The sequence below is a fragment of the Neocloeon triangulifer genome, unplaced genomic scaffold (assembly GCF_031216515.1).
Source record: "Neocloeon triangulifer isolate White Clay Creek 2 clone unplaced genomic scaffold, ASM3121651v1 ptg000001l, whole genome shotgun sequence".
Lineage (NCBI taxonomy): Eukaryota > Metazoa > Arthropoda > Insecta > Ephemeroptera > Baetidae > Neocloeon > Neocloeon triangulifer.
The window spans coordinates 1,942,876-1,968,816 of record NW_026775544.1 but is presented as its reverse complement, the minus strand read 5'-3'; the positions used below and the strand labels follow the sequence as shown (position 1 = coordinate 1,968,816).

The window sequence follows — 25,941 nt, the reverse complement described above, 5'->3', positions numbered from 1 at the left end:
CGTGAATTTGAAAATAAATTAGTTTATATTTACATTTAAGGCACTGGCAAATCCTTTGGAAAATATTTTAAAATTCTGATCAATCACTTCCATGGAGGTGTCTTTAGATTTACATCAAATTTTTAATAGCATAAATATTTCAATAAATTTTAACATTATTAAGGTAAAAAATAATTATAAGAAGTAATATTTAAAAGAATTAAGAATTTTTTTAAATTATTAAATAAAAAATTTAATTATATTATAAATAAAATAATACTGATAAATTCATTTTTTAACACTAATTTATTAAATTTATTAATTTTTAAATCTAGTTAAATTACACTAAACTACATAAATGAAATGCTATGTTTAATTTAAATTTTGTTACATTATTTATACACAGCAATAATTAAATATTGATTTAAAACGTAAGTTCAATTTATGCTCCTAATTTCACAAAAATATCCCGCAAAAATAAGTTTCATTTATAGTTAAAACTGTGCAAAAAAAACTCGTCATCACTTTCGACAAAAGACAAACATTCTCTCAATTAGTGCAGACGCGATAATTGACTCGGCGGCGTCGAAATTAAACATTAGGGCAGACTGAGGGCGCGTCACGCCGCTCTTTGATTGAATTAAAAGTGAGCTAAGCTGCTGCTCAACAACAGAAACAAACCAACTTATTCTGCCCACGGAAGCCGTGCAAGAAAATAACGAAAAAAATAGTCAAAAAGTTGGAAATAATGCGGGGTGCTAGCAGGTGCCATGCCGGCTGGCGAGATTCATTCACCCCACGGGCGGAAAGACGTTTTCATCCCTGGCAATAAAAGTGGAAAACTTCTTTGACCAATGGAAAAAATGAAAATACGTATACATGTCTGCGAGTTTATATAACATACAAGCCTTCCTCCTTCGACCACATTAATATAAAACGGGCGTGCACGCAACGAACCCCCCAAAGCAGGCGAATCGATATTTAGACTATTGTGCACGAGGATGACGACGACCATGGTTGTCTAGCAAACGAAGCAAAGAGGGTGGGACGCCCTCTTGGCACGCAATTATTTATTTCATAAAACTCGGTTTAGAATTTTGAAATTGTACTAAATTCTCTTGTAACTTCATAATATAATTAATTGAAATTTGGTTCTATTTTATCCGTTTTAATTAAGGATATAACCTGGGGACCCCCTTTAATCTTATTGCCAGCGCATTATCGGTACATGTGGCTGCAAATCCTGTGATGGATAAGGGGTAAAAAATTGATAAATTCCAGGAAATTTTTAATCTTAATTAAGCCTAGAGGTCCAAATGTGCCAATCTGTTATTAAAGCACATGAATTAATACAATAATATGCAGTTGATTTACAAATGTAAGGAAAATTAGTTTTTGTTCTTCTTTTATTTAATAACAGTTGAACAGTACCAACAAATTTTTATGAATTAGTCCACGGCTCAAAATAAGGCCGCTGAAAAAAATTAATATTCAATTCAGTTCAATTCAATATTGTATTTTATGGAATTTATCTGCACATTTTTTAAATCCTTGAAATTAATGAAAGACAATAGAAAGGATCTAAACTTTGAGAACAATTTAATAATAGAATAATTAAGAAAATCACCAATATATAATATTTAAAGGTAAAGCTGATCAACAGGGACCTATTTAAAATTTTCCTTCTTTCGGAACCAAACAAAAATTTAAAAGCATTTCCCGTAGCCACAAATTTGGAAATAATAAAAATAATAAATTTGTATGTTCACTAAATTTTTTCCCCAAATTTAATAAACAAGTTTATTTCTCTTCTTCAGTTTGATTCAGGGTACAATATATTTGTCAAGATTTGTTGATCCAAAATTAAGATTGAAAATTAATTAAAAAAAAATACAAATTAATGCAAAACTTCATAGGTTACTTAAAACTTAATTTTTTCCATAAAAAAAGAGATGTGTAGGGACGAAATCCATTATCAGAAATAAATACATGCCCCTTATGGATATGAACATATAAATTAGGTTTATCTTATCTGGTAATGCCCTCCGTGTATTAAATAAGAGTTTCTTTTTTTATGGAGTTGCGTAAGGATTGTGATTAATGATGAGCAAGCAAGCTAGGAGCGAGAAGTACAGTCGGCGCCTAGAGTTCGGACCGGCCTTGTTGAATAAATGACTATCAAAAACTCGTTTGCCAATAAAATCGATTTAAAAGTACCTGCTCGCGCGAGCCAAGGAAAGAGCGGCGGCCGTGGAATTTGTTTGTATTTATTTTCTACTTCGTCGGCGACCACCGCCGACGTGCATTGTGCGTAGCTCGTCTGCCAAGTTTTTACAATAAAAGCAGAGGAGCGCAGCAGAGCCAGTTTCATGATTTACTTCTTAAAAGGCAAAGTCTGCAGCTAAATATGGGCCGCCGTTTGCAGAAAGGCAGATTTAATCCTTTGCTTGTTTGTTGCCTTTGTTTGGCTGCTCGCATTTCTTCCTCGCCGCGCATAAATATCAGGATTTTCAAATTTAATTATACGCTACGTCGACTGAACACAATCGGGAAGGAGTTTTATTTTTTTTTCGCGAGAGAGTTGGTTGGTCGAGGTCAGGCACGCTGTATAAAAATAAAATAATTTAAGCTCTCTCGCTCAAAATGATAATTGACGCCTGCTATTTTTACGTCCTTATCGTTTCAGCTTCCTATATTCACACTCGAATGACTGAACAGGTGTAATCAGTTCATAGGTTTGTTTACTTGTTAAGTGATAGGGACACTTATAATCTGATATATAATACCTCCGATGAAGAAAACTTATTATTTTTTTGTATCATCACAAGTGAATTTTCGAAATCATAACACGAGCCAATTTTGTTTCATCTTGGATAATTTATTAAATTACGCTTTAAAATATCAGAATACAATCTCTTGCATAAAGAGAGACGACAGTTACTTGCTGATTTCAGATCTTTACTCAATATTGCACCATCCACATAGAAAATTTGGGGTTTTGAAGGAAATTGTACATTTATTTGACCTCGTACTCGTAGCAAAATTCGTAATTGCTCGGAGGGGGTGGAATTGGCGGCGGGTCCTGTGGAATGTCCACCCCTTCAGCGTCGAGTAGGCGCAATTTGATTTCCATTCCGAGTAGAGTGTCCAGATCTTTTTCCATTTCCTTGCTCACCATCGGCTTACCTAAAATAAAAAATTAGAAATATTTTTCATAAAGAATTTTAATTAGTTTCAAATTTGAACATAATAAGGATAGTTTAGATAATCATTAATCCAATTTATTATCTTTCGTTTAAAAAAAAAATAAGCCTCTTATAGGACAGAAATTTAGCAACTCTATTAAATGGGGTTTTAAGATTTTTAGGAATTTGAAAAATTTTAACATACCAAGTAGAGAATTGATTCCGTCAGTCCAATAATCAAAGACTAGCTCATCAGGTGCGAGAAAATCGAGGGTGGTTGGCTCCACTGACTGAGATTCCAAAATTAACGAAAATGCCAGCTGGGACGCAGCCTTTTTTCTGTAAATTTTAATCAATTAGTATTTTTCCAGCAATTATTTTTTTTTAAATTAAACATACTTGAGGTCTTTGTTGGGCCTGCAGTCTTTGCCGGTGACCAGATCCTTAATATCAACAACCGCCAGCTTGTTGGGCAGCTCCTCAAGCGCGGGGGCGCTTTTCTCGTCGCAGTCACCGTAATGCAGTACTTTGTGGTTCGGTGAGAGTCGCACATACCAAAATTTGAACTTGGACCTCTGAAATCAAAATAACAGGCACAAAATTAAAAAAAAAATATATATAATATACATCATTTATAGGAACTCTTAACATTAAGCTTAATATTTCTTTCTATATAAATGAAATTTTTAGTTAATCGTTTAAAAGCAATAATTTCAAAAGCCCAACAAAAACGATTTGATAATTTTAGTTCTAACAATATTAATTACATTGTTTAGATCACCGGATTAAAATAAATAAAATTAAAAAATATCTGTTTAACAATGTATTTAAGACTGATTATCTGAATAAAGAAATTTTTTTTTTTTTTTTTTTTTTTTTTTAATTGTTTATCCCTCTTGGGAAAGGCACCAGCGGTAGCAGACAGGCTGCTAAATCGCAGGGGCCGATAACTCGGATTCTCCCCTTTCGAGGCCGATAACACGGTGACCTTGCGACCCACTGGGCCAGGGAGAAGGGAGTGTAGGATGGGTTTGTATGTTGGGAATTTGAAGGATGAGGAAGGTGAGCGGCTGCGGCCTATGAATGGGAACTATGCCGGCATTCGCCTGGAATGTCTGATGGAAACCGCAGAAAACACCAGACAGCATAGCCGAAATTGCAGACGAAATGCCTGCAATTCCTCCCGAATCTGCCTGTCGCAGTGATTAATGCACCTCCTATGATTTTCTGTAGTCCTGTGAACTAGCTGGTCAGAATCAGAACTTTTTCAAGCCCTGACCCTAGCCAGGATAGAACCCAAGGCCTCCAGACTATCAGCCAAGCGCACTAACCACTTTGCCACACATTAATTTAATTTAATTAAATTAAGTGAAATTTAAAAATATATGATATTATTAAAATATTATTATATTTCAAGAAAAACTATCAAAAATATACTTTAAATAAATGAAGTTATAATTTTATTTTTTTATTTTTTTTTTTTACCTGTCCTTTGGACTGTTTTGTGAAACGTGTTCCTTCAACCAAAAAGCCAAGCCTCTGCTGCTTGATGAGGTCCATGATCTCGGGCATAATCTGCTCCTTGAGCTCGACCACAGGTCTGGCGTGTGATTCCCACTCCTCGCGGTTGATTTGCTCCTGCTGCCAGAGCTGCGTGATGTCCGAGTAGGTCAGCGTCTGCAGCTGCAGTTTGAACTTTTCCATGTTTGACGGCTGCGCGTCCAGGGCGCGTTTGATCTGCTCGCGGACGACGCTCATCACCTTGACGAAATCCTCGGCCGTGGCGCGCATCTCCTTCCACGTCTTGTTCAACAAGACGATTCCAATGCAGAAGAACTCCTCAAAGGGGTGGTCGTGCGTGAAGAACAGGGGGTGGTACGTCTGTCCCTGCTCCGAGGGCGGTTCGCCGATTTGCAAGACGCTGCACAATAATTTCGTCAGCTCAATGCTCGTCCTTCCGAAGGGACACTCGTGCTCGTCGGCCCGACACGAATTTTCCAGGACGATTTTCATGTAGTTGTCCTGCTGGTTGCGCGCGAAGTAGTACATGCAGTCCAACGCCAGAAGTCCAGGGGGTGTTTCTGTAAAGTCCAAGACCGGGTTAATGTCACACTTGAAGCCCAACTTCTTGTAGTCCTTGTTAAAGGTGGCGGTCTTTTTGGCGGCCGAGTCTCTATTGTCCTGGTCGGTATCGAACGCAATCCGTCGCAACTCCTTGATTTTGCTCAACGCATCCTGATCCTGCGGGTCCATCTTGGTCTGCATTCGCGGCTCCAGAAGGTTGAACAGCAGCGTCTGCTGGACGTACAGTTGGTGTGCCATGTCGGAGTCAACCGCGCCCCCCTGGAGAATGTGGCTTTCGATGACGTGCCGCACCTGCTTGGAGGTCAGAGTGCCCGCCAGCGACTTTTTCTTCAGCTCGTCCGCCTTCATGAAGAGGGCGTTGATCAACGCCATCGCGTTCTGCCTGATCGCGGGAACCGAACTTTGAAGGTGGCGCACCAAATTGGTAATTGTGATTTCCTTCTCCACCAGCAGGTACTTGTCGCTGTTCAAAATCACGTTTTCCACGATGGACAACGCCGACTGCTTGACCATGTTGTCCTGGATGCTGGCGTCGTTGATGTACGCCGACACTTTGCACACAAACGGCGCCTCCAACACCACCCAGGAAACAATTCCATGGTCCATCAGCTCGACGAAGGACGTGAGCAGGTGGGCCAGCATGACGTTTTGGAATTTGCCACTTTCAATAAGGGTGGTCACCAGTTTCAAACCCTGCTTGTTGATGAACTCCTCGGCGAAAGTGTTGTCCGTGCTGAGTTGAGACAGTTTCTCCAGAGCGGACAGTTTGTCCGCCTCGGACTCGCCGTTGATCTTGTGCAGGATCTCGGAGGTGGTCTTGGCCGCCGAAAGGGTTAGCCGAAGAATGCATCCGTTGCGAATGTCCACCCTGTTTTTTTCCGTGATGTAATTGTTGTGCGGGCCGTCCGTCTGCAGGGCGTAATTTTCGGCGTCCTCGATGCTCCAGTGGTTGCACAATTCCTGGATGATGCAGTTGAGGGGCTGCTTCTGGTTGAACTCGATCAGCCGCGGCGTGTGGTTGTTCATCTGCACCGCGATCTTGACGATGTTCGAGTCCTTGGCGGCAGGCATCGTCGCTGTTTTCTTACTTTTCAGATGGGAATTATTTTAATAAACAAAGCAGTGTTTACGTTTGCGCATCTGTCGAACGGAGCGATTTTTCGGCGCCGGACGCTCGCACGGGTGTCCGAAGTTGAGCGGAAGTGCTGTGGGCGCTTTCGGACGCGATCCTCGGCCCCCTTCAAAGCGAAAAGGGCATTTCCTGCTCGCCGACCCAGCCCTCCTCACCGATGTTTGCGACTGAATGAGAATTAATGGAGGAGTCGCGAGCTAGTGCGCATGTTTGCGTGGAAACGCGACGAGCGAGCCCTCCTTGAGCGAGCCGTTCTTTTATTCCGCATCCTCGCAGCCGGCAGCAGCTGCTTGCAGAGCTCCCAGCCCATATTAAACATAGAGACTGCCTCTGCATGAATATTAACATAATATGTTTAATTCTTAAAATGATGCGAACGGCAGCGTTGTCGCCAAATAAGATTTTCGAAGCTACGTAAAATAACATTTATTTATCATTTGAAAATATTTTTTTATCATTATTCAATTATTTTTTTATTATATTTTATTATAAAATTCAATTCTCATTTCTTATCAATACTAAATAAAAAAAATTTTAAAAAGGACAGAAAATGTTTTGAAATTTGAATATTGTTGTATTATTTTTGTTGCATGAAATAAATTCTGTATTTTTTAATATCAGAAATAATACATTGTAAGGTGCATAAATATTTTTTATGAAAAATAATTTATTAAGTTTTTTAAACTTTTGAATATCCTGAAAAAAAAACACATATTTTTTGGTAAATTGTAACTGGTCATCCTTGATGAGACATAACAACAAAAGACTTTTTTAGGATATCGTAAAAATTTTAATTGAGCGTACTAAAACACTTGTTATTTTTAAAGATATTATTTTAAAACTTATTCGCTTCATTTTAAAACAATATTTGTTACCATGCAGTCACAATTAAGAATGTGTTTACGGAAGACTTATTTAAGTTTTGATTTTGGGCGCAATGCATGAAGGCGGATGAGGAGAAACTTTATTTTTAGGTTTTTTTTATATAATTGTTCGTCCCCATAGCTCCAGTCCTTATTTAATTATTATTGAAAATAAAATAATTTTCTAATTAATGTGCATATTCTGTAACTGTTCGGTAATGCATGGATATTAATCTGCACCTTCATTTTTATAATAAATAATCGATAAAACTTCAATCCCGTCCAAACTAAAAATATTTCACGAAAAGAGTAAACTTTGGTTGTTGGCGATTCGAAAAAAGTTGTATAGAGCGGAATTGGGTCACCGTCAACCAACAAAACAGGTGCTGCTCGGCAAAACTCAAAGGGAATGCGTTGGCTTCCTTTATTTAATTGGCCTGTCGTCCCACATTGACTTCCCTTGTGGTAATAAATTAAAAAGTCAGACTCGACATTTAAAAAATAAGCTGCACCCTCTGCTCATCGAATTTTTAGACAAATGAAACATCTGCGCCAAAAATGGAATAAATGTAGAAGAAATAAAGGCACGCAATCCTGTCATATGATGTCACTGCCTAATAAAAGATAAACCCTCTCAGCGTCTACGAGGAAAAACTTGAGTTAATTCAAAGAGCACCGAGATGCGTGCATGAATTTTTTTGCGGGCGCACCTTTTATTCAATTGAATTTTAAACCGACCGTACTTTTTTATTTTTCTTGGCGGGCGTGATTTATTTAATAAATTAATGTATCATAGTGTCAAAATAACAAGGGACTCTAAAAATGAGCAGGCAAATCGTGCCAAGTTGTTGGTTGAGAAACGAAATTCACGAAGTAGAAAAGAAGAAGCAGCACCTGCTCATCACTTTAATCTTCATCGCCGGCAGCGAACATTTTTTTACTTCAAATCTCCTTGCACTTTTCGCGGCACGTACTCGCTTTTTACAAACGTCAGCGTGCTGTGATGAAACGGCAACAAAACATTTTTTTTAACTGATGCCGGATAATTATTGTTGCAACGCTCGTGCCAAGGTGCTTTGCCAAATTAAATTATCTTATTTATCTTGACTAACAATCACTAAAAATTTATTTTTAGTCTGGTTTATTTTCGAATAAAATAAGTTAAAAATTTATTGATAAATAATTAACAAACGTAAAAACAATGAAATAAATAAATAATAAGGTTATAAATTACTCATTTCAATTTCTCCGAGTTCTCGATGAATTTTACCTATTCAGTGTTTTATCGAGAATGTAGTCACATCTTAAGCGTTTGCTGCACTTTCAAGTGTTGTACATTCAAGGTTTCCGCTGTTTTTTTTTTTTTTTTTTTTTTTTTTCATTCAAGTGTAACAAAAACAAAGAAAGAACAATTTCTTGAGTTAAACCCACGTACTGCATAAATAAGGTAAAAATGCAGCCAAGTGAGCCAAGTCACGGCGCCTTTGTGTTTATAAAAAAAAAACTATCGTCACTGCAGAAGAAGGTTACTCGAACTCTCACAGGTGGATTTGCATTTTTTCCAAATAAATAAATAAACGTGATACTCAAATTCAACATATGTTCATACGCGAGTCGTTGAGGCGCTTACGTAATAACTATATTAGGCGATGATGCAAGTGTGTGGGCAGCTCGCGCTAGCCGGCCCCGGCGAAAAGGTGAGACGGTCCGTCCGTCCGTCCGCCGCTGGCTCTATAAAATAATAAAAACGAGATGCACCAATTTTGATATACACCCTCACGATTCTGACACCCACGCTCAGTCTGCCTTATAATCTAATTGTTGATGGAAGCGTTTCGCTCTTTGCCCTTGGTCTTATGTTAAAACAGACTTTTGTTGTTTCGGAGAGGCACTTTTGCGACGGCCTTGTGCAGGGGGCATGGCCGTCCAGCTCATTATAAATATGAATGGAACGTGTTTAATAGGCGACAATAAAATCATTTAAAAGGGTAAAATTTAGAGCCGGCGTAAAAATGAAATAAAAAAGGGATTGTTTTTAAAGGAAGCGGATTATTCGAATTGACAAAACTGGTTTTGTGAAGAAATCCTTTTAAATATTTTGTAGAGGTTATTTCTTCAGTTGAGAGGTAAGGTGGAAACATATAAATTTCATGGGTTTCCCAATCTTCTGAATCATATAATACTAAGTTGAATTAATTTTAAATGAATAAATTTTTATACAAAAATTAGCATTTAGTTTCAGGAATATCCTTTGAAAAATAACAGTCACGGAGAGGCAGAAAATGGCAAAAATTGAAAATGTAATGAATTGCAAATAGGAGAAATTTATTTATTTGAAAATTACACCCAGGAATTGACTTTGCATTTGTGTAGAAATCATAGAAAATTAATGACACATAATTTAACTATTGTATTGTTTGACAATATAGTGGGTATTATTATTTTATGAATGTAACAAAGCTCCAATATTAATAAATGGATAAATATATGTTACATTAAAATTCGTATTTATTGTTTTTAAATACAAATTAAACTTGTTTAAATTTTTTAATATCTTTTCGGATTTTATATTGAATTAATAAATTTAAAGTTAATTTACTTTTATTTCAAACGAAGACGGGACTGGCCAAACTCTTGTTATTTCTTTAATGCATTTACACAAAATCAAATAAAAGCAATACCTCTTTTCCATGTAAAATTTAACTGCAAAAATAAATTTATTTCCACTGTGGTTCTTCGGTTGACGTTGATTCTACGATTTAATATTTTATTGCATTATATTTTAAATAAAATAAACTTAAATTAGTGGCAAATAAGAAACTAATCTCTTTGATCAATCTCCTCTGAAAAAAGAGCAAAAGAATAGTAAAAGTTAACTAATGAGAAAAAAGTCGCAGCAACTTAGTCTATGACTTTCATCTCGCTATTATTTATGATTTTGAATAGGTTCTTTTCATATGATTTTTTTATCAGTAAATTGTGTGTAAGTAAAAGAGATGTAAGTGTTGAAATTGTTGAATGTATTTAGTATTTATGATGTATTATTGGGAAAGAATGCCTGGTGAGCAATAAACAACAATTTAAAAAAATGTCTCTCTGTGAATGGAGAATATTGAATTAATGGTTATATATTAACGAAATTAACCAAATAAAATCTTTTTTTCAAAACGCTATTAATTGAATCGTAATTGCAAGTTCAAACACTTATATGATAGCAATACTATAAATCGCCTTTCAAGAGCTAACTCGAGGCGAAATTAATTTTATTGCGTGCCACAAACAAATAAAAAAGTGCAGACGCGAGCAGATTCATCCAGTCGATCGTTTCACCACCGTAAAACATTTTCCATAATATTATTTTCGAGCGAGAGTCTGGATGTTTTATGGCGCCGCGCCTCGCAGCGATTTTCTGCAAAAGAAACCCACTCTTGATCTCTCTGTGAAATTTAATAATAATAACACACACGAGACCGAAACCAGAATATATTTAGTAAAAAAGGGATTTGAACAGTCAGCACGTGCATAAATTTGCCTTTGTGCGTCACAAACTTGATCGATAATTCGCTAAAAGGAACGAGTTTGGCGCGGCAATTTCACTCATAAGCCTGTTTGCTGAAATTTCGCATAAGGATAATTTTTAAGTGTTGGGCGCAGGCGGCGGTTCTTTGTCCAAATTGCATTCAACGACCCACACAGACACGTACTTGGAACGCCAAGCAAATATTTTTTATTCTGTTTGCATGGCGTATCATTGGAAACAAACTGGGCGTTGGAAGAAAAGAAATACTGGCTTGGAAGAAGTAATTTTAGTAATTTAATTGCAACACTGTAAATATAATGTATGCCATGAAGATTAAAAATTACACAAAGGAAAAAAACTGAATATCTGATAGGTATAGATTTGAAATTTTATTTTCAAGAGCTTTCTCATTTTTAATTTAAATTTACATTTTTGAAGAGAAATTTAACACGAACTTTTAAATCTAGTCGTGAAATCCCTAAATTTTGGAAACGAATTTAAATTAAAAAATATCTATTTAATTGGAAATTTATATTCTGTAAAAAAATATCAGCGTTTTTACTATGACAGAAATTATTTTGTAAAAAATTAAATAACTTCTAACAGTAAATTGCTTAAGTTAATTATTGAAAGAGAAATTTTCTAGTTGCTTAAGTTTATCGAGGGCTGACATGAGATCATCGACGAAATACAGCAATAATTAATGCAAGGAGTCAACATGACGCACGCTCAATTTCGGCTCATTATTATTACAAACTAAGTGCAAAGCGCCGCCGTAATTTGCAAAGAAAATGAGCACTGACCTTAAAGTGAAGCAATTAAATTCTTTCCTAACTACGTCAGCCCAAAACTTCATTCAATGACGAAAGAGAAAAAACAAAATGCCCAAAATCGACATGCAATAAAAAAATCCTTTCCGAGCCATAGGTGATAATAAATAACAAACGCGCTTTGTCTCTTCGTGACAGAGTTATCTGGTGGTTTAGTCTCGCGAATGATTGATGAGTTGCGAGGTTAATACTTTATTATTAGCACCGCGCCGTTTGTTCGGCAAATAACAAACATCCGAATACGAGGAGCTCACGTTTTACTACTTGTATGATTACAGATGAGCAAGAGCGCGTTCAAAAGAAGACCTTTGTCAACTGGATCAACTCTTATCTCTCCAAGGTAAATATTTTGGAAGCAATAAAAATTACTTAACACCGCCCGAGTGTTTGCATAAATATAAATTTAACACCTAATTAATAGCAAATTATATTTTATATCCATTCAGAATAAATATTTACTATTTCATTTATTTCCAGATTTTCAACACATTTAAACATATATTTCATTAAATTTGAAAAATTGTCGCCTGTAACTTTTACAAACAGCTGATCGTATTTTGTTAAATAAATTTCCTCCCTATATACATACATATTTCCTCCTGATCTTCGCAATGGAACCTCTGTCATTTTTTTTTTTTTTAAATTTCCAAAACTTGAACCTCTTACAAACAGTTTTTTTTTTATAAATGTTGATATTTATTTATTAAACCATGCAATATTCATTTTTTTAATGTAAATAAGAATTGACCATCCTGTTGCTTCTTTGTTCTGGCTTAAAAGTTTTCCATTTGCATATTAATTTAATTATTTATCACCATTATAAAGGTTGAAATAAATTTTGCAGAGAATTCCACCGATGCGAGTCGATGACTTAATTGACGACTTGAAAGATGGAACGAGACTGCTCGCTCTGTTAGAAGTGCTTTCGGGAGAGAGACTGGTAATTAAAATAAAATTTTACGTCTCGTCAGGTGAAAACATTCTAATAATTCTCAAATTCCAGCCGGTTGAAAAAGGTCGTAACCTGAAGCGGCCTCATTTTCTTAGCAACGCCAATACTGCCTTAACATTTTTAACTAACAAAAAGGTGAGAATTTATTGCTTTTTACCAGAGTAAAAATAAAATTAACCAACCTCGTCCCCAGATTAAATTGGTCAACATCAACGCGACTGACTTGGTTGATGGAAGACCTCCTGTGGTTCTTGGTCTCATCTGGACCATCATTCTGTACTTCCAAGTATGAGATTTAAAAATAAAATAAATAAATACTCAGATTCAAATATAATTGTATTCAGATTGAGGAAAACACAAGAGTTTTGGAGTCTCTTGGGCACAACTATGCTGGTAGTCTCGAGAGTCTCAGGGGTGACGCCTCCAGCCCTGAGACCTTCGGACACAGGAAGACTCCGGACAAGAGAAACGCTGGCGCTAAAAAGGCTATGCTTACATGGGTGCAGAATGCGATGCCACCGTAAGTTTGATTTTTTCACATTGGTGTAAATTTTTAATACATTAAATTGTTTTGCGTAATTTTATTTAAAATTTTACATTAATAAATTTGTAATAAATTTATTTTTATAATTTTTTATATACAAAATTTTTAATAATTATAAATAAGCAAATTATAATACGTCATGAAATAGTTGTTTTGAAAGCTTCAATTCGTATTTTTTTTTTATATTTTTTTTTAATAAGTTAAAATAGCTGTGGGTCAATCTTTTAAAACCATTAAACTTCGAAAAAAAAACTCATGAGTCGCTTCCATTAGATGTTTTATTAGTGCTATGTTTGAGCAAAATGATTTACAAACTGTCGATAATTAGTTAATGATATTAACAAACAACTATAGCAATAATTATTTTTAATAAGAACTAAGAAGATAAATAATTAAAATTAATAGAGTTTATTAATTTACTTAATTTACTAAATCAATGTACTGAAAAGTAAGCAACGCAATTACTTTAGTATTGAGTTTAAATTCTATATTGAAAGAGTTCACACCAATTTTTCCCTTGCCCTATTTACCGTTTGGACCAAGTTCAAGTAACGCCACCTTTAATTGTAAAAAACACACGTGCGGTCCATTGTCATGCAAAGATTGACCTTTCTCATTCTTTTCACAGCTCGTTTAACGTTGTCGTCAAAGACTTTGGACCGAGTTGGAGAGACGGCAACGCTTTCCTGGGCATCATCGAAGCCATCAAGGCCAACCTACTGGACTTGGCCAGTCTGAACCGCGGCACCAACCGGGACCGCCTCGAGACGGCCTTCCACGTGGCCGAGAGTGAATTGGGCATCGCCCGACTGCTCGACCCCGAGGACGTGGACGTTGACCGTCCCGACGAGAAGTCCATCATGACTTACGTCGCGCAGTTCCTGCACAAATACCCCGCACCAAGCGTGAGCTTAAATTTTTTATTAATGGAGTTGTTGCAAATAGTTTGAGAAAAAAAAGGAAAGGAAAAAATAAAAAAAACCTGCTGAAAAGCTTTTCATGAAATTTTTTTGTTTTTATTTTTGAAAAATATTCAATCTTGAATCTTTGGAGAGAAAAATAAGCGCCGTTAAAAATTTAATCTTTACTTCAAAATTTGGAAAATTAAATGGGAAATAAACTTTGGAAATTCAAATGTATTATTGATGTTGGATTTAAATTTGGTTAAATTAGAAAAAAAACTTGGTTGGGGTGATTGAGAGTAAAAATGTTCTTATTTACAGAAAAATATTTTTTTATTCAATATTATGCAAACACATACTTTGGAAAAAATGAATTATTTCTTATTTTAATTGTAATTTAAATTTATTAAATTAACAGGTTGACAAAGAGAATAAAAAAAATCTTGTATTTACAAAAATTGCAAAGTGAACAAAATAAATCTTGATTTTGCTTCTATTTTCCTCTTAGGCCGGGGCGAGTACTTTGTCAGAAATTCAGGAAGAGTACAGTGAGCTGGTGGAATGGCTGATGCAGAAAACACAATATTTGGAGCACCACGTCCAGACTAAGACTTTGTCCAAAAATTACTCTGTAAGATTTTTCATATTAAAATTTTCATCCAATTAAAATTTTTGGAATTTCTGTAGGATTTTGTGACGTTTAAGGACAATTTCAAGCTCAAACAAGTGGTGTTTGAAAAACTGAAGAAACTTGTTGACACCCAAAGCATGGTCGCCATCACCCTCGAGTCTTGGAGGGAGATTGAGCGACTGTGGGCCAAACTCGAATCACAAGTAAATAAAAAATCCAAAATTTAAGATTTTTTTAATTTGCATAAAATTAATTTTTATTTTAGATCCGCTACTGGCAGTGGTTCTTGGATAGCAACCTGCCAGGCGCCCTCGGAGAAGTGGGCAAGTGGTTGGGCGACGCCGAAAATTTGATTTTCAACGACGACATCCCCCAATTGATGAACGAAGAGACGGCCACCATCATCAGCCGCAAACTGGAGGAGCACAAAGCCTTCTTTGCGGAATTGCCAAACGTGCAGAGCAAGTTCGAGTCGGCACTGAGGAGCACGTTGACGCAGAGCGTTCCTCAGGTGCAGCTTGACGACATTGCAAGCAGACTGGACGCCGTCGGCCCCATGGCCGCCGAACGCCGCGTCAAACTGAAGTTCCTGGAGCACAAGGTGAGTGACCCCAATTCAAGTGGAGCAATTGTTTTTTTCTGCACTTACAAATAATTTATTAATTTCAAATCCATTGAGACATTTAAAGGTTGCTATGATTAATTTAGATAAATAAATTTTTGTTTAATAGATAATTCTATTTAAATCTTATTTTGTGAATCTTAAAAAAAAAACTAAAATTTTAACTGGTTAAAAAATTTATCTTTTTGAATCGTGATATCGTTTTAAACAAAAGGCATGGGTGCAATTTAAAATTTAATTTTTAAAGCTCAAACGACTTTCAAATTTAATTATTAAATAATTTTATTAAAAAAGGAACAAAATTTACATCTGGGGTTGCCTCATTTCCTTACAATTTTCTGACGAGGGCTGTTGAGAAAATTTAAAACTGTAACGTGGACCTTTTTTTCCATTTTGAGAAGCTATAAAAATTTAAATTTTGCATTCAGATTTATTTTCAAAAAGAATCGTTTTCCTACTGCATTGGATTCGAATTTGAAAATAAATCTTTATCATAGCTATTTTTTTCTCCATTTTTTCTAAGTGCTGTCTGATCGCCTTCCTACACCTGACCGAGAACAAGCTGCGAGCCTGGACGGTCAAGTATGGATATGAGGACAGAGTGCAAGTGCTGCTGGACCAGTACAAGAACTTCGTCTCGCGGAATCGCATCTTCCAGGAATTCAACAAAGCCTACCAAGACATGCAACAAGTTGTCGAAGAGTACATTACTGAAGGAAAAGTTGGTAAGTAAAATCAACTTGATTTAAATTTAGTTCTTTACCTAAAAAAATCATCTATTAGATCAAAAAGAGAAAAACAATATTGACCGATTCATGCGCGACACTGGCGAGAGATGGAAAAACGTTTCAATGGAGCTGCGCTGCGTGCAAAGCATGTTGGAAGAGGTCATCAACTACTGGCGCAAGTGGAACTCGGGATCTGTCGAGTTCGAAGCCTGGGTGGAACAGGCCTATAACGTTTTGCGTCTCTCTGAAGTTGAGAAGATGGAATACTTCCAAGTGAGGAAATATATTAAAATATTAAAAATTTCATAATTATTCTTTTCAAATTATTTTATTGATTTTTGCATTTATTTCCATCAATTTATTGCGGGTGTGTTTTCTTTGTGGGTTTCTTTAAAAATTAAATTATAAGAAACATTTAAAATTCTTATTTTTAAATGGTAAATTAACTATTTTTAGGAGCTGAGTGTGTGGAAGGACAAGTTCCAGGCCATTTCGGACGCTGTTCAATTTCTGATCGCGACTTGCGATGATCCCATCGCCTTTGACCTTAGAGACAAGTTTAATTACCTGTCCACAAGATGGGAGGAACTCTTCCCCGTAAGTCACATATAAAAATTAATTAATTTTAAAAAGGAAAATAAATATTTTAAAATTTAGATGGTGAAGCAATACATGCACGCTGGAGACATTTTACGAAACCGAAAAGAGTACCAAGCCGGAGTGGACAAACTGCAGGCGTGGCTGCGCAATGCAGAGTCCATTCTCGCCTCTTCCCAACTGGGCTCGACTCAGAACATCAAGGCCTACGGTGAAAAACTGCAACAGCTGCAGCATGAGATGGAAAGCACAGAGGACCTGTTCAAGTCAGTCAGCAAGAAGTTCCAGGAATTGATTTCTGAACTTTCCAGGGAGGAGGTGGACCGCATCATGATTACTTTAAAGAAAGAAAAAGGTAACAAAATAACCTTATTATTAAAAAGGTCAGACTTAATCTCTTGAATTTCTAAAGCTAGTTTCTGTTTAAACATGGGATATCTGAAATTATTATGATTTATCTAAAAAATTCATTTATAAAAAAAAATTGTTTGTATGGAATTACTTCAATAATTTGGCTCTCAAAATCTACTGGATTTTAAACTTTTGACAATTTTGCAAAATAATTTTTTTTTTCAAGAAAAAAAAGCATAAATCCTTAGAATTTAATTAATACAAATTTCAGAATCTTTGGTTAGAGTCCGAGCACTGATTCCGACCCAACTGCATCTTTTCCACCAAATTTTGGTGCAGTACGAGTCTCTTGAAACTGGACAGGCGGAGATTTCGCAGTGGTTGGACGAAGCCGAATCATTGCTGAACAGCTTCAGTCCTGTCGGTGATCGCGAATTCTTCCAGGAGCAGTTGGAGAAGCACAAAGCGTTCTTCCTAAGGACTTTCTACTACAAGTCAATGCTCGAGAGCAAAAACAAGGTTCACCAGAGCATCATCAAGTCGTTGCACAACACTGAAGGAATCGACACCAGCGCCTTCAAATCAAAGATGAGCCAACTGAACCAGAGATTCACAGAAGTTGTTCAACTTTCCCAATCTTGGGAACAGGTATAATATTAAGATTTATAAAAAGAATAATCTACAGAAAAAATATTTACCTATCCAATAATTAAAAATGATTAATTTTTCAAGACTATTCTGTCTGTTTATTTTCTCCAGAACCTGATCTGTGTTTAGTTTTATTCATTTTAAAATAATTGTTTTATCATTGTTTTTGTGGTTTTAATTTGAATAAACTATTGTTTTTAATTGGTTTAAGAATTTATAGGGCAACAAAAAAAATTTAAATTTTACTTTTTTCGAATGGTTATTATATTTAAAAAATAACAATAAAAAACTTTCAGCGTCTGAATGAACTGCTACGGTGCCATGAACGCTTTGCCGAGTCAGAAACGCTTGTTTCAAACTGGCTTAGCCAGGCAGAGCAAATGATGGGAGACAAATTGCTGGACAATAAACAAACTGTGGAAGCACACAAGGTTCATTTTATTATATATTTTTTAAATATTCGTTAATACAATTTTATCTTTACAGCGCTTCTTTGAGAAAGTCAATGAAAAGTGGCTGCATGATTTTGAAAATGCTGCTCGCGATTTGAAAAATTGCCAGCCTCCAGAAGAGAAAGCAGTTTTGGAGAAACATGTTGAGGATTTAAAACAGAAGTGGAAGGTTTGAGATATAAAAATATAATTAGTATGTAAAACATTAAAATATTTATACAGGATGTTTTGTCAAATGCGCCTTTGCACCTAATGAGACTGGAATTCCGACTGGACGAAAGTGCCTTCAAGACGTTCTTGAAAGACGTTGAAATTGAGCTTGGCAACGAACAACAGGCGCTTAACAAGCATGACGACATTGGGAAAATCATTAACAGACACAATGTAAATTATTTTATTTGTATTTTACTTTTTTCTGACAATACTTTTGGTCTAGGATTTCTTTGCTCGGCAAGACGTGGAAGGAAAAGCAAAGCAGGGACTGGAATCGCTCAAAAAGATATGCACCAGCTACTCGTCCTGGAAGCCAAATGAAAGGGACTTGTTTGACAGTTTTTTGACTGTGCAGAATGAGTGGAAGGCCGTGAACGAGAAAATCGAAGCATTCCGACAACAATTACAAGAGATTCCAGCCCAGTGGCAGAAATACCATTCAAAGTAATGGAAATCATTATTTAATGAACCTAATTTTCTAAATTAATATTTTTCGTATCAGATTCAATGAACTCTCAAAATGGATGGACTCTGTGGACAGGAGTATTGAAAGTATAAACAGGGAAGTCAACTCATTGGAAGAGTTTGAGAATGAAAGACGCCACTTCCAGGTAAACATTCCTTTTTTAATTATTAAAAAATGCTTAAAATTTTTAATAAATACAAAAATATTTGTTATTTTTTAAAAGTTTTGAAATAATTTTTTTTAAGTGAAAATAAACTTCAATTAGTACATAATTAAGTATATTTTCAATAGGAAATTTGCCACGGGGTAGATGCCAGACGTGAGGACGTCAAATGGCTTGTCCAGACCCTTGAACTTCTCACTTCTAACTGTGATGACGAAAACAGCCAACAAGAGCACAACAATTTGGAAGCGCTAGTGACCAGATATAAGGGGCTAGTGCCCAATATTGAACTGACCATTGTCAAAACCGACGTGTACTCCCGCTGTTACAACTACAGGCGAGAAGTCAGAGAGGTAAAATAGAATATAAACCATCAAAATTCGTTTTGATAACAATCCAGTTTTTAATTGAAACAATTGTGAAAAGTACTGAAAATATTTTTTATTTTCTTTAATTATATTTATTTTAATTAAAGATTTTAATGAATGTAAAAAAGTAAAAGACCTTCAATTGAATTTCTGTTTGTTGCATTTTGACTCCCAACGGGATCACAATTTTAGCCTTTTTTAAGTCAGGGTAGAAATCAATTTTATTATTGGTTTATATATTTAATTAACTGTTTATCTGGGGAATTTTAAAACTTAGAATGAAGAAATAATATGAAACAGATTAGAGATGAAACAAATTCTGAAGTTAAATTTTGTGACAGGTGTGCAACTTGCTCAAGAAGGTGAAGGACACATCTTCGTCGTCCAACTTCCCGGATGGTCTAGAGAGTGCGGCCAACCTGATCAAAAAGCAGGAGGCCGCGATCAAGCAGTTGGACGACCAGAGGGCCAACATCATGAGCATGATGCACAAAGGCAAGGACTTGGCCAAGGACGCCAACGCGCCCGCCTTTATCAAGGACGAAGTGGACAGTCTGGGTGCCGCGTGGAACGACGCATACTCGCAGACCACCGAGAAACTCAAGGCGCTGCGGAGCACGCAGAAAATCTGGAACCAGTATCAGGAGCAAAAGGACGAGATCCTCAAGCTGATCGAGCAGGCCGAAGCTGAACTCAGTAGATTAACGGGCGGAATCGACCCGAGGAAAATCGTGGCCGACCTGCAGGCCAAGCAGGAAATTGGCATCGCCCTCAGGGAGGCCACGGAAGACATGCTCAGGAAGCTGAGAGACATTTGTGCCGCCCTTTGCAAGGTGACGGCGCCTGAGAAGAAGCCTGCTTTGCAGAAAGAGGCAAGTTTCCTTTATTAAATTTATTTTTTATGATCCATTTTGTGACAAAAATTTAATTTAAATTCATTTATATAGATACAAATTTTAATCTTCTTTTATGAATTTTTTGATGAGAGGGCATGTGTATTGTTTTAACTTGGTTAATTATTAAATAAATTAGATTTATGAAAATAATAAGATAAAAATAATCTGCAGGTGGAACACTGAAAAATTATAAGTTTCCAAATTGACAGTTTTGAACCCCAATTTTTACTTTAAAAAGTTCAATTTCCAGATTAATTTTGTAATTTCAATGACTTTTACAATAAATTATGAGCCTTCTTTAATTGTAACATTTTTTTTAGGTTGCTGATATTGAAAAACGTTTGCACATTGTGCTTGAGTCTGCTCAGGAGCAGGCAATCTATCTGGAACAATTCCAAGAACGGTGGAACTGGTGCAAAAATCAGGTTCGCGAACTGAAAAACTGGACGCAGCAAGCGCCTTCCTATTTGCAGCACATTGCAGCGCCTGACTGCCATCCTGAGGAAAAGCAAATCCGCGCTCAAAAATTGCAAGCGCAGTTCGCGGAAAATATCGATCTTTTGCAAAACTTAGCGGAGGAAGTCAACAAACTACTTAAAGGTACAGCTATAAACAGTTTCAATTTGTTATTTTAAAATTTTCAGGATAAGTTATTTATATTGGGCAACTTGCTTTACTTGCCAGTTATGAAGATTGCATAATTCTATGCGAGGAGACAGAAACATAAACATTTGGTTTACCTGAAACAAAATTAATTCATTGTTAAACGGTCATGTATTTTATTAACAAATAAAATTAAACTCAGGTGACTGTGATAAAGAGGAGGCAGCTATTTTAAAAGATGAGGTGCAAGACTTGGAAAGAGAGTTGGCGCAGTTGAAGCGAATGTTCGACAACCAGCTCAGCACTGTCAACCAAGACTTGGCCCTTTGGAACGAGTACCAGAACGGACTTCAGCAAATTAAGCCTTGGCTCGAGAAGGCAGAAATGAAAATTGCCGTTTCTTCTGTTAAGCCAGAAACCCTTCCAGAGGCCATTCAACTTCTCCAGGCAGCTAAAGTAATTTCTAAATATATAATTCTAGATTTAATAATAATATATGTAAATTTTAAAGGAATTTGAGGCTGAATGTGAAAAGAAACTTGGGCAGCTACAGGCTATTCTGACCAAGAGTCAAACCATCACGTGCCATACAAATGCCTCAGATGAGGTTGACGCCGTCCGTTCCAGGTGGACTTCACTCCACGACCAGGTGACCCAACGACACGCCAAGCTGCAGAAGTTGGTCAACACCTGGCAGGAATTCAACGCACTTGCTCATGAGCTTTGTGACTGGATTGGCAGCAAAGAGCGAGAAATTGCTGCTATCAAAGAACACAGAGACAACAGAGGAGAAAAACTGGAAGACGACCAAGCCAAACTCAAAGTAAAATTTTATTTATTTTTTTTTTTTAATTTATGAATAATAATGTTAATAATAATTGTTAAAATTTCAGGCTTTTGCAAATGAGTTGTCTGAAAAACAATTTGTCTTGAGTGCTTTGACGCAAAATGCAGACAAGATTTGCCAGAATTTGTCTCTCGATGGTGCTGCAGCTTTGAAAAACACGCTCGGAGAAATCAAATCTCGGTACGCAGCGCTCGGAGCTAATTTGAGAGACACTTCTAACGCCATAACTGACACTATTTTGACCAGGTAATAAATTTAATAAAATTATTCTTTAAATTGCAAAATTTAATTATTTTTCAGACAAGAGTTTGACACTACAATGGCAACTTTCAACGCATGGCTGGACAAGCAAGTCCCTGAATCGCAGCACATCGACAATATCCCCACAGAAAAAGTGCACTCCACCCTTCTTTCCGTCCATTCGATGCTGCAGGAGGTGGCTGAAAAGCAGCCTGCTTTGGGCACCATGCATGAGGAAATGAAAACAATCGCCAAAAATGCCAGCCCCAATGAAATTGCTCGGCTGAATGACCAGTTCTCCAAGATCACAAAGAACTTCCAGGTAATTTTAATAATTTTTTTTTAATTTTTAATTTTGATTCTACAAAACATTTTAATTAAAAATTTCAGGCGGTTGAGCAAAATCTACAAGACAAAAAGAGTGCCCTGGAAAAATGGTCAGAGTTGGTCAATTGGAATAAGGAGAGCATGGAGTTCATCAACCACACCAAATTCCAAATTGCCCAAAAGTCAAAACCACAGGAGCTCGAAGCTCTTTACGTTGAGCTCGGCAACATTAAAAACAATCTACATCCAAGAGAGAAGTTTGCCGCCGAGATCGACAACGCCCAGTTTAACCTGACGGTGACTGATTCTGCGTCAGGTAAGCCAATCAGGGCTAAACAATTAGTGGACGAAGTGAAGGTTGCTTGTTCAGACGTTCACTCTCAAATTGATGCAAAGAAAGAAACCCAGCATGAAATTCAGAATCACTGGATTCAGTTGCAAAACATGCAACAGTCTCTTTGCCAAATCATTCTGAGGCTCCAGGGCCAGATTCAGGACGCAGTGTCTGACATTCCCTCCACCGAAAAACTGGAGGAGGCGCTGACCGCCCTAACCAGAATTCAGCAAGACCTGTTCCTAACCCGCCCTGAAAAAGACGCGTTGAACAATTTGGGAAAGAAAATCATGCAGGAGGACCACTCCAACCTGTTGACGGTGCAGAACATTCTTACTTCCATTGACTCCAACTGGGAGAAAACCAACCAAACGCTGAACGACTACACGGCAAAGTACGCTGACATTCAGCAAACCTGGCTCCAGTTCGAGGAGTGCAACAATAAGGCGGTCGCTGCCATCCAAGTGGGAAAAAATACTATCACCGAGGTGGGAGAGGAGCCCGTGGACTCAACGCAACTGACCATTGCCCAGGACAAGATCAAACACGCTCTTGAACATCTGGCCAGGGCGAAAACCTCGCTGGACGTCATGGACGCCAAGGGCAAGTTCCTGGTGCAGGAAGGAGCCCCTCTTGGACTGAACGTCACCAGCATTAAGACGGCTTACGCCGAAGCCCTCCAAGGAGTTCACCAGACAACTGAAAAGATCAACAAGATCACGCAGAATTTGGCCGCGCAGGCCATGATCTGGAAGCACATTGAAGAGTGCAAGGGCATCGTTCAGGATTGGTTGAGGGAAACGTGCGAGGGCTTGACCAACGCGGTGCAAAATCCATCCAATATCGAACTTGGCGTAAACCAACTCAATAAATACAAGGATGAACTGGGAAATAATTACAATATCAAAACAAGCATAGTAACGAAAACTGGGCAGCTTTTGAAGCTTACGGAGGGAAGACCGATTCCAACTCTGGAGACTTTGAATAAGTTGCTTGATGAAGAGTTTGCCCACATAAAGAGCATTGCTGACAATCTTGACTCATTAACCTCAACGATTGGAGAGAAGGAAAAAGAGTTCAAAGTTGACTCAAAGAAAATTAGTGACGATTTGGAGAAATTGCGCGAGGCTCTGATGTCATGCGATGACCTTTCAGGGGACAATGCAAAGGTTCTTGAGCGTCTGAGAAAATGCAAAATTGTTAAAAATGATTTGGAAAATCTCGACGGTAAAGTCAAAGACCTGCGGGATAAAATTAGTGATGTTACAAGGAGTTACTCTGCCTTTGCTGATTCTTCGGCGGCCAAGGACCTGAACGCTTTGCATAAACGTTTCGAAACAGTCAGGAGTCAAGCTGACAAAACCGATGGAACTTTGTCTACTTTCCTCTCTAAATTCAACAATGAAAAATTTGGCACTCTTCAGCGTGCTGTGGGGCTCATCAAGGAGAAGCTCCAATGGTGCACTCCAGAGGCGAGCAGCGACAAATACAATTTGGAGGTGAAACTTTCAACTCTGAAGGATGTCGAAGGCGCAATCACCGAGTGCGAGAGCAAGAAAAACGAGCTGGAAAACTCGTTTGGCATGTTGATGGACGTTTTGTCTGCGGACAAAGTGGCCGAGTTCGAGAACGAGAAGTCAAAGCTCATGAGAGAATTTGCCGCTGTTAAAAACTCATATACTGAAACGAGGGACGTTCTTCAGCATAACATCGAGCTATGGACGCAGTACGAGCAAGTTTCTGAAATTGTCACCTCCTGGCTCAGGGACGTGGAAGGCCGCGTCAGGTCTGAAAGTGTCAATCAAGTTAATTTGCCTGAATTGCGAGAAAACATTAGAAACAATCTACATTTCAAAACGGAGGTTGAAAACTTCAAAACCACCATCGACAAATTGGATAGCTGCGGGAAAGAAATCACTGCGAGACAGCCAGAGTCCCGCATCGGCCAGTATGTCCAACACCTAACCAGTCGGTATGATGCAGTAGTCAAATTCATCAACGGCCACATCGATCGTCTGCAAGAAATTGAGACCAATCAAGCTAATTATAATGCGGCAGTGCAGGATGTAAAGAACTGGATCGATGATTCAAAGAAAAAGCTTGATTCGTTTAATTCCCTGCCAGCTGTCGGTCCTAAGACCATTTTGACCTATCAGTCAAAGTTGAAGGATTTGAAGTCCTTCTTGGACGGAAAGGAAGCTGGCCAGACTTTGCTCAACACGGCCGTTCAGAGAGGTGATTGCCTGTTTTCCGGAATCACTCCGGACAACAGAGAGGCCATCAGAACAGAGCTGCGAAGCTTGAGAGACATTTCTGAAGCATTGATTGACGATGCCAACGCCATCGGCAAGCGAATGGAGGCCATCATGATCCAGAGGTCGTCGTTCGATGATAGCTACAACCAGGTAACTCAGTGGATAGAAGAGATGAGACGTAAAGCTGGCGAGGAGAATGTGGAATTGAGGGCAACCCTTCAAGAAAAGAAGGCTCTGATGCACGTTTTTAAGTCAACGGCGCAGGACATTGACACGCACAGCAACATTTTCTCCCAAATGGAGGCCAAAATCGAAGCTCTCTCGGACAATGAGGCCAGAGACAAATTCGACGAAATCCTGGCCGAATACAAAACGCTGGCTGAAAGAATCAACAGGAAAATAGGCACGGCTGAAAAGTACGTGGACCAGCACGAGTTGCTGCAGCAGCACTTTGAGAAAATCCAGGACTGGTTGACATCTTGCAAGGCTGAAGCCGGCGTGGTCACTGAAACAGCCATTGAGAAAGAGGGTGCGGACGCCAAACTGATGGTCGTCGAGAGTCTCATTCAGCAAAAGCCAGAAGGAGATAGACTGATTGGAATTTGCCAGGAGCAGCTCCAGGTTGTTCTCCAGCAGACTGAAATCTCCGGCCACCCAGCTTTGCACAATGAGTTTGAGGAGCACCGGAACGCATGGGAGAATTTCCTACAGCACTGCTTGCAAATTCAAGCTCAGCTTAACCAGCTATGCAGCAAATGGTCACAGTTTGAGGCCACCGTTGATGCTCTACTCATGTGGGTGAAGCAAAAGGAGACGCAGGTGCGTGACCAGAGTCTCAAAAACTCCCTTGAAGCAAAGCAAACGCAGCTGGACAAGTTGCGTCTGATCGAAGAGGAGGTCTGGGCTAAAGCAGACCAGTTCACCGATTTGGCAGAGCAGAGTTCTGGAATCGAAGGCGAGACTGAATTGACAGTCAAAGTTTCCCAACTTGTAACCCGATACCAAGGCTTGAAGAACGCAGTTAAGGAAGCTGTTGGCAGATACGAGACTTTTGTTCAAGAGCATAGGTCGTTCAACGACCAAGAAGCTAAATTCCTTGATTGGATCGCGATGGTTGAGGAGCAGCTGAAGCTTCTGAGCGTTGTGGTTGGAGACCTTGCTATTTTACAAGTAAATTTTAATTTCATTATTAATTTTTCACTAAAATT

The 25,941-nt window shown here is 37.8% G+C and overlaps 3 protein-coding genes across 5 annotated transcripts in view; 1 reads left to right on the top strand and 2 right to left on the bottom strand.

Annotated features, from left to right (window-relative positions):
• Positions 1-25,941, top strand: part of LOC132192621 (muscle-specific protein 300 kDa) — a 66,882-nt gene that overhangs the window by 15,962 nt on the left and 24,979 nt on the right. For all 3 annotated transcript variants that reach the window (XM_059612681.1, XM_059612672.1, XM_059612663.1), the window contains 27 exons: positions 11,873-11,934; positions 12,439-12,534; positions 12,598-12,681; positions 12,740-12,832; positions 12,891-13,066; positions 13,719-13,995; positions 14,501-14,623; positions 14,680-14,826; positions 14,889-15,224; positions 15,769-15,970; positions 16,029-16,246; positions 16,430-16,570; positions 16,631-16,925; positions 17,193-17,569; positions 17,866-18,000; positions 18,056-18,190; positions 18,244-18,405; positions 18,458-18,678; positions 18,737-18,845; positions 18,992-19,216; positions 19,573-20,103; positions 20,448-20,727; positions 20,933-21,186; positions 21,242-21,553; positions 21,624-21,823; positions 21,878-22,139; positions 22,208-25,903. In XM_059612681.1, coding sequence (XP_059468664.1) covers positions 11,873-11,934; positions 12,439-12,534; positions 12,598-12,681; positions 12,740-12,832; positions 12,891-13,066; positions 13,719-13,995; positions 14,501-14,623; positions 14,680-14,826; positions 14,889-15,224; positions 15,769-15,970; positions 16,029-16,246; positions 16,430-16,570; positions 16,631-16,925; positions 17,193-17,569; positions 17,866-18,000; positions 18,056-18,190; positions 18,244-18,405; positions 18,458-18,678; positions 18,737-18,845; positions 18,992-19,216; positions 19,573-20,103; positions 20,448-20,727; positions 20,933-21,186; positions 21,242-21,553; positions 21,624-21,823; positions 21,878-22,139; positions 22,208-25,903 — 9,149 coding nt within the window. The remainder of the gene's footprint in view (positions 1-11,872; positions 11,935-12,438; positions 12,535-12,597; positions 12,682-12,739; positions 12,833-12,890; positions 13,067-13,718; positions 13,996-14,500; positions 14,624-14,679; positions 14,827-14,888; positions 15,225-15,768; positions 15,971-16,028; positions 16,247-16,429; positions 16,571-16,630; positions 16,926-17,192; positions 17,570-17,865; positions 18,001-18,055; positions 18,191-18,243; positions 18,406-18,457; positions 18,679-18,736; positions 18,846-18,991; positions 19,217-19,572; positions 20,104-20,447; positions 20,728-20,932; positions 21,187-21,241; positions 21,554-21,623; positions 21,824-21,877; positions 22,140-22,207; positions 25,904-25,941) is intronic.
• The window catches only part of LOC132192709 (UBX domain-containing protein 1), a 49,587-nt gene that overhangs the window by 20,477 nt on the left and 3,169 nt on the right, over positions 1-25,941 (bottom strand). The window lies entirely within an intron of this gene.
• On the bottom strand, positions 2,910-6,570 carry LOC132196531 (engulfment and cell motility protein 1). The gene is made up of 5 exons (XM_059619264.1): positions 6,380-6,570; positions 4,650-6,325; positions 3,564-3,739; positions 3,370-3,503; positions 2,910-3,165 (listed from the first exon to the last, which is right to left on the bottom strand). The coding sequence occupies exons 1-5, from the start codon at positions 6,387-6,389 to the stop codon at positions 2,996-2,998; spliced, it is 2,166 nt and encodes a 721-aa protein (XP_059475247.1). The 5' UTR covers positions 6,390-6,570; the 3' UTR covers positions 2,910-2,995.